The 8,983-nt window shown below is 31.3% G+C and overlaps 1 protein-coding gene across 1 annotated transcript; it reads right to left on the bottom strand.

The window, feature by feature from the left end:
• Positions 1–3,449: 3,449 nt before the first annotated feature.
• Positions 3,450–8,718, bottom strand: LOC117181739. Its single transcript, XM_033374701.1, has 3 exons — positions 8,559–8,718; positions 5,139–5,366; positions 3,450–3,939 (listed from the first exon to the last, which is right to left on the bottom strand). The coding sequence occupies exons 1-3, from the start codon at positions 8,617–8,619 to the stop codon at positions 3,773–3,775; spliced, it is 456 nt and encodes a 151-aa protein (XP_033230592.1). The 5' UTR covers positions 8,620–8,718; the 3' UTR covers positions 3,450–3,772.
• Positions 8,719–8,983: the final 265 nt, after the last annotated feature.

Below are 8,983 nucleotides of genomic sequence, written 5' to 3'. Positions count from 1 at the left end.
TGGGAATTTATAGTAAAATTACCAAAAATTACCAAAAATTTTCAGACATTTTCAGTGAATTCGGACATTACCGAAAAATTCCAGAAATTTTACTTATCCAAAGCTTTTGGAAGAAATCCAAAAATTGCCTGAAATTTATGGAAAATTAGTGAATTACTGGAAATTGTAGTTATTTGAAAATTTTCGGTAGTTTATCTGTGTTCTATGGTAATTTATCAGTCCTTTATGGTAACTTATAACATCGAGTTTGTCCAATCACTATTTACTACTTCAGTCAGCCTCTCAAGTGTCAAATAATAATTAAGTGTGGTTATGATTCCGGCAGTTATGGAAAGGAACTCTGAATCGAAATGCGCAAGCGCAACAGCAAGGACAGGTAATCTAGTTCGGACTGCACACGCGCAGCCACTAGTGTAGTTTTTATAAATTGCTTATTACCACGGTTTTGCAATATGTTCTTTCCCACACGCAATACATGCCTCGAAAAGCAAACATTTCATGCATGCGTTGCAAAAAGTATATTTTCACGTACTAAAATTGTAAAAACACTATAAAACAATGAAATAAGGTGCTCAAAACCTACATGTTATTAACAGAATTAAATGTTATGAAAATGAGGTACAATTTATATTTTGTAATACTTTTGACTGCAAAAAAACGTACGATATTCTAAGACACGCGTTAGCAGGAGTATTCAAAAATGTATTGCAATTTTTTTCTAAGTGTCGTGCATGTCGCTGCCCAAATTAATTCTGATTATTAAGAGGTTTCGCAAACCTTATGAAGTTTAACACGTATTAATAACAATATTTATAATGTGTTCTTAACTAAAAAGTCGAAAGAAAGCTGAAAGTCTTATAAAAATCTGAAAATTTCTAGCATTAGTCTATGAAAAGATAATTCTTCGCAATAATAAATTCTTTAAACAATTATATTTCTTATTATTACACCATTAAGCCATTTCCCTTTAGGAGTAGGCGTGACTCACTCGCCGGAGAAAGGAGTAATGTGGGGAAAGGATAGAGAATTTTCAGATTGATCCAGAATTCTCGTGATATTTATTAAATAACACGTTCGTTCCGCAACACTGCTCCGACCCAGGTTGCTGATCGATCTATCTAGCAATCACCCCAAGTGAAGATTCGCACATAGTCGTCATGTGACGTTTCCCCCTTGGATCCATTATTATCCAAGGTCTTTTGTTCCAGGCGTCATTGACTCTACTCTTTTTCTTAACTATTTTTCACCTTATTTTTCTGTCCTGGCATACTTCTGTAGCTTCTTTTATGTCCATGAATTTTTTCATGCAGGCTCTCGTATTTCTGTGACTTCTTGTCCATCAGAGTTTTCCCGCATATTATGCGCAAGAATCTCATGTCAATTGCATTAACTTTACTCTTATCTTTTTCTTGATAGGTCCATGTCTCGCTACCGTGTAATACAGCCGGTACAAATATAGACTTATGTATTGCCATTCTAGCGTTATTTGATATATTTTTAATTGTGATAAGGGGCCCTGCTCTACCAATAACCTTCTTACCTTCGTTTATGCGTCTATCTAACTCCTCATCTATCTTCCCGTCCCTAGTAAATAAGCTACCAAGGTATACGAACTTATCAACTTGTTCAATTCTCTCATTATTTAATACAATCTTGCATAGTGTTTTCTCACTCTTTGCTTCGAAAACCATAGTTTTTGTTTTATTTGCATTAATTTTGAGGCCCATACTCTTCAGGCTTGCATTTAGTTTATTCAACATTCTTTGTAGGTCTTCGATAGACTCTGCCGTAACAACCTTATCATCTGCGAACGCTAACCCTCGTACCCTTACTGTTTCGAGATCCACACCCTCTTCGTCGAAGAGAGCCATTCTTAAACACTTGTCCATAAATAATATAAATAACCATGAAGACATAACGCATCCTTGTCTAACTCCTTGAATAATATCGAAACAGTCACTCACATTACCATTTATCCTTATACTCGCTTTGCTACCCGTATATATTGTTTTTATAGCATGTAGGAGCCATCCATTGACTCCGCATACTCTTTCAGGACTTCCCAAAGCTTACTTCTATCTACTTTTTCAAAGGCTTTTTCTAGGTCAACAAATGCACAGAAAACTTTTTTTCCTACTCTCAAACTTTTTTCTGTTATTTGTCTTAAGCTAAATATTTGATCCGTACATGACCTTCCTGGCATGAATCTACTTTGGACTTCCCAAATCCCTAACCTTAGTAACACAGACTTTTTCAATTGATTTTTCTATCGCATCGTGTTCAACATCGCAGTTGTGGTGTCCTATAGCTTCATTTTCGAATTGTCTCCTAAAATCGTCTCTGAAAGTCTCTAGTATTCCGTCTACATCATATACCATTTTCCCATACTATTTCTCTTGTTGAAAAATTCTGTACTTTTGTTTGTTTTCATTTTTCTATAAAGCAGTTTCTTGCTTCCTTAAAAGTCGTTTTGTATTTTCAGCTCAATTATATTAATTATTATTATTACACGAAGTAAACACTGGACAAAAAATAAAGAATTTCAGGGGGGGAAAACACATTTATCTATCATTAATATAGCGGAAGATACTTATAAATAATAATAATTTGTTTAGATAATCATATTGTTAAATTTCCATAATTATAACCTCGTTCTAAGTTAAAATTTGATTAAAAGTTTAATATTATAGAAAACACTGCAACTTTCTAGCATTGTTCGAAGAGAATATTATTTACCACCAAAGTATTATTTTTCGTATTGAGAACAATTTGTAAGTAAGAAAACTACAAAAAATCACAGTTAGCGTCAAAACTCACAACACACAATTTTTCACTCATAACGTTTTTTTGGGACCTTATAAAACAGACTTATAGGATGATATTTAAAAAGTAATTCTTGATTTGTATTCTATAACTACTTGTGAAGAATAATTTTGAGTTTTAACTCGATTCAACTAATATTGAGGATTCTGAATAAAATTTATAAAAGCGTATTTTTGATGGAAAATACGTGTTAAACTTCGAAGGAGACATGTATAAAAATTAAAAAAAAATGGTTTTACCCTAGTAAGCAGTTATGTAATTAAAAACGAATCGTAAATCAGTAATATTAGAAGTATCTTTCAAATTTGTGATTTTGAAAATGAGTAAATGGAATTATTAAGTGTTTAAGTCAATATGTTTTTTACTTTTTAATGTAAAATTGTGATTTTATTATCTCAAATGATCTGAAATTTATTTAATTTTCACATAAAAATAAAAATGTTATATACATGTGGGTCATTATTTCTTCAGAAATAGAATATACATGTGGGGCATCATTTCTTCAGAAAGAATACAAACATGAATTTATGTTGCAAAATTATCGTTAAGCGTAAAAAAAATACCCAGAAATATTTGAAAGGCGGAAGAAAAAAATTCTTGATGCTTTTAAAGGTACCCCAGTAACCGGAGATTTCTTTATTATTCAACTTCATAGTTTTTCATACAGTATTGAAATTACTTATATAAAAATATTCTGAATATGAATATAGAGCTCAACACTGATCTACGACCAAATTTCGCAGCATGCAACATTTTTGTTAATTCGACATCCAAATTTCAATCTATCGAAATTTGAATCTTCTAATTTAATTTTTTTCTGGTGAGATTCAGGCGAATTAAGTTCTTAAAAGATAACAAAATAATATCTTGTAAATGCAGGTGATTCAAATCGTCAGTGTAGGTATGAGGGCATTTCACATTAAATGTGATGCAGCTAATAACAAAAAGTTTATATTCCGTTGCAGGAATCCTTCTGGCACTCACTGCAGTGTGAGACCTGATAAGGCTGATAAGTTGGATTAGCTTCGAGTATGTCTCTTGTGCGATCACAAAAATCGGGCCCATTGAATTTAGGCAGGCAGGTTCTAATTGTATAGTTAGTTGTTGGTCCGTAACCTGTAATATTGGACAATTATTTATTTTAATAAAAGAAAGGCTTCAAAAATCTAAACCTAAATACCGTTAGGTATTTGTAAATGTCCGTTAGGGACATATTTTTTCCTTTGATCCAATGGCAAATACTCAAACCTTAACATCTCGGAAAGTAAGGCACATTGGATCGAAAAAAATACTCATCTAATGGATTCGAATCAGCAACGCACATCTCGCGATCTCTCGTTGTAAATCTGAATTAGTTAGAAATTACAAAAAAATAAATCCTGCAGATTGTTTAACTTTCGACATTATTAAAATAATAAGGGGTAGCCCATAAAAAACGTTACCAATTTCAAGCTACCCCTCCACCCTCGACACTATTTCAACAAAAATTAAGAGGAAGTTTCAACCAAACGGTTGAATCTTTACTTCAAAATATGAATTTTGAACCAAAATTAGAATCGATATATTTTTAGTTAAAAAAATTAGTTTTCAATACTAAAAATGCAATTTAAAACGAAATATCATAATTTCCAATTAGATCGATTTTCAAAAAATTTTACGTTTTAAAGAATGAAGGTGGATTAAAAATGATTAAGGGGGTCTTTTGATAGACATTTTTACAAGGAATATTTTTTCTCTTCTAAGTTTTTTCATATGTGGCTTAGCTTTAATACAAAAACGGCTCCATGAAAAAAATTTGTAGAGACAAAAAGGACAAAAAGTTTACAGACATCCCAAATGCAAAATGAAAAGTAAACATTCTGGTTTTCGCACCTTTCGGTTAATTTAATTTCAACGAAACCGCGAAAACAGAATAGTCGACTTTTCAACCAAAAAGAATTAACTTTTCACCAAAAATATTTTAATTTTCTTATTGGGTTGTATTGATTCAGAACGCATTTAAGCGAAAAAGCGAATAAAAACACGGGAAAAGCCCGAAATTTTTTAAACCGTAGTTTACCAACCGCACTTTTTGCGCGACCATCTATCTCCCCCTCAAATTGTTCGCGTAGTTTTGACTTGTGCAGATCATTTTGAATTATATTCAGCATAATAATATTCTTTTTTTTAATAATAATTTTCCGTCAGAATTGTTTGATACAATATTTTGTGTACTTATTTCTAAAGTTTCTTAAAATAAAATTTGCATTACATCAAAAATTTTTGCATATTATTATGTATTAATTCTGTAGATAAAATAACAAGTAAGATCATACCTGTATTCGTGTCAGCTAATTCAAGTTTTCCACAGGACCACTCTGTAACTGGATAACTGTCTTGAGGTACTGCCTCAAATATTTTTTTTATTTCAATAGGAAAGGGTACTTTTGCTAGCTTCTCATAAGCTCTTACAGTACATAAAGTTGTCTGTAAATTATTTAAAACCGCACATTCACTATTTCTATCATTGGTGGTGGTACAAGCATAACATCTAAATGCTCTGGCTGTAACACAAAAAAAAGATAATATTTCAGGGAACGTTCATTAATATACTTAAGAATGATTTTTTTAACTTTAGACCCCCTTCCCATATTGTTAGTATTTTTGCAATTTTTTAGGCCCCCCCCCCCGCTCCTTTGTAAGATTTTATACTTTTCACTTGGTTATATAAATAATGTATCAATTATTTTCACCCTAATCGACATTTCAAAATATTTCCCAGTGCTTCAGCAGATTAAAAAATGTTGTATTGTATTTCAAAGGATTACAAAGAATTGCAATATTTTTGCGTGGGAGCTTAAGGAATTTCCAAAGGTGTGAATAGATTTAGAAAGTTTGAGTGTATTTCAAACAATTCTAAAGTACAGTGAAAATACTATAGCGCCGATTTCGGAGCTGACAGTGGGTTAGAACTAACTCATTATATCTAGCTCCGCTTTTGTTTATTTATGCCTGAGTGGTCGTCTGAGTAATAAACGCAGAACCCGCGCACCCTGCGCATCGCCTGTTACACCTACTTGCGGCGCGGCGTCGATTCTCCGAAGGGCTATAGAAGGGAGGGCTATTAAAGGGTTTCACTGTATTGCGAGATGTTTCACAGATTAAAAATGATTTAATAAGATTTTAAGAGTTTGAAGAAATTACGTGGGACAATAAGAGAGAGAATATAATTTTTTTTTAAATAAAGATTTTAAGGGACTTCAAGGCATTTCTTCAGATTTCTAGAAGTTTTACTGGATTTAAATGAATGAAAAGAGTTATCAAAGTGTTTCAGAGGATTTTTAGTTATTCTAAGGAATTAGGAATCATTTCAAAGGTTTAAAGGATTTTAACCCCTTCGTTGGCAGAGAGAATTCTCCAAAAAGTGTCCAAAATGGCAGGAAAATCTGTTATCCCGAAAATTTGTATCCTGGGGTTTTTAGCGGCCGTTGAACCCGAAAGTGAAGTCAAAATTAAACAATTTTAACTTGCGGATAAAAATATCCGTCATTTAAAATGTTCGAATTTTGACTCCAAATTCTGATTTAGCGATCCCAAAAACCCGTGTGTACCGAGATTGATTCAAATCGAGCAATATTTTTGTATTTTCGTCCACCATATTGGATCCGTCATTTTGAATTTTTGAATTTTGACTCTGGATTCGGATTCAGCGACTCCAAAAAACCCTCGAGTAGGACTTGAATGAAAAATAGGGGGGGGGGGAATTGATGCATTTTGCGTCAATGCCACACAGGGCACGGAAAATTTTGACACATTTTGCGTCAATGCCAACGAACGGGTTGAGAGATTTAGAAAGATTTCCAATTAATTCACACGATATCAAAGGATTTCAAAGGATTTCATGTGAAACGAAAGTATTTTCACTAATTTTGAAGGATATTGGTGATCTTGATGGACTTTTGAAGATTTCAAGGAAATAAAAGAGATTACAGGTGATTCTGAAAGATTTTAAAGGATTTTCAGGAATTTTAACGGATTTTAAGAGGTTTAAAAGTAGTTTCGATAATTTCACGAGATTTTTAAAACTATTTTGAGATTCCATGAGATCTGAACTGGCAATTTCAAATTATTTCCAATAATTACAAAAGCTTTAGGGTATTTCAAATAATTCCAAAATATTATGAGAGGTTCCACAGATTTAAAACAATCTAGAAAGATCTTGAAAGTTTGAAGAAATTACCTATTACAATTTGAGAGAGCATATTAATTTTTTCCAGAAATTTTGAAAGATTTTAAATGACTTTAAGGAGTTTGATCAAATTTCCAGAAATTTTATGGAATTTCTAAGAATGTCAAGAGATACGAAAGGACTTCAAAGGGTAATGAGGCATTAAGGAAAACCTAAGGAATTTATAAAACGCCTAAAAGAGTTCACGGCATCTCAAATATTTTCAGGTATTTCACGAGATTTCAAGATTAGGTTAACTCATCGACTACATATTTATTGAAATATGTAATATGAAATATCACATAATAAAAAAGAAATAATACAAATAATGATATCATGTGGATTATAGTATAAAAAGTAATTTCAACAGCCAAAACAGGTGTGAATTAGCATATTAAAAAAAATTAGAAAGAGCTAACTTGCGTGAGAAAAGCTTATTACTGTTGAAATTAGAGGGAATAATATGAAATTTGAATACTAATTAAGCTTTTGCGGCTTTATTAAAGGCTTCTTGTGTTTTACGGAAATAATGAAGTGTTTTGATAAAACAGTACAAAAGGAAGAATTGCGTTTCCTTAATCAAATTAACATTCCAAACTAACAGAAACTTTCGAATTACTTCTAAACATTTTAACTTTCCTCTGAAATAAATGATTAAACCCAATCGTTTTTTTAATAATTGAGTTTTAAATACAAATATTAATTAAAATTCGTACTTCAAAGAATTATTCGCGAAAATATTTTCAAAAAAGTACAAATTTGTATTATATCTATGTTTTATCATACTGATTATTTATAATAATATTTTGAAATAACATTGTTATTTAATGAATAATAATCCTGGATAATAATTATTATATCATTTTTGCACGATATTTGTTTAGATCTTTAGAAAGTAGCTATGATTCTTTCAGACATAAAAAGTGCGGAAAATTGCCAAATAAAAGAATATTTGTGGGAGATGAGTTTTTTCGACAAAATAAATGATAATATTAACATTTCATATGCATAACTATTTTCATTAATTGTGAAATCGACATGCCACATTTTGAAAAGATAGAATAACGTGTATTTAAAAGTTGAGTAATTAACGAAAAAAATTTAAACAAAATCAAACTGCATTAATGAAATTAAATGCGCTTTAGGTCTTTTCTATGGAAAAATTGAAATTTTGAATATAAATTTTTCACAGCGTAAAATTCCAAACCATTAGCGGTCAATGGCATCCATGGCATATTGGAAGCAATTCATTTAATCAAGGTCATTTCATTTTTCTCTTTTTTTGTTGGTTCAAATTTGATCAGCAAATTTTAAATGTTGCGCAAAAAAATAACATTCAAAAATGTGATACAAATGTGATAGATTATTTTTTTAATTTGAGAGAATGGAGGGTATGTAAGAAGTCTTTGTTCTCAATAACATGACGCCAGTATAGACTTTTTTATTGGAGGTAGCAAGATTTTAAGTCAAGTTTAATTTCTTTTTCATAAAAATTAAATTTAACAATTTGTAACTTAAAGAAACATACCTGATGGAAGGAAAAGAGCAATTGTGAGCACTATGGCGAGATTGGCGATTTTAACATCCATTTTGAGTGTTTTCTTAACACACACACACAAAAAAATCACAGGATGGGAGAGAAAGTTCCGATGATGTTTACTGAACGGGCACTATGGTAGGAATGTCAGAAAAGTTGCTCTTCGAACAGTCGTGTAGCCATCATATTGCCTTCTGAGAGTTTTTTGGTCTGCGTATAATGGGAATTTGATATCCTAAATCCTTTTCCAGATACGAAAAATATGTTAGATTCTAAAGTCTCTGTCGTACTATTAAGCGAAAAAAATCACTATAACAACTTTGTAAAAGATTTCATGCATATATTTTTACATTTTATTTATTCCTTGAAATATTTATAAACTTTGAACTATTATAAAACAATAATTACATGGTTTT

The sequence above is a fragment of the Belonocnema kinseyi genome, chromosome 10 (genome assembly GCF_010883055.1).
Source record: "Belonocnema kinseyi isolate 2016_QV_RU_SX_M_011 chromosome 10, B_treatae_v1, whole genome shotgun sequence".
NCBI lineage: Eukaryota > Metazoa > Arthropoda > Insecta > Hymenoptera > Cynipidae > Belonocnema > Belonocnema kinseyi.
The sequence above is the reverse complement of the archived record's forward strand: the minus strand, read 5'-3'. Positions and strand labels throughout refer to the sequence as shown.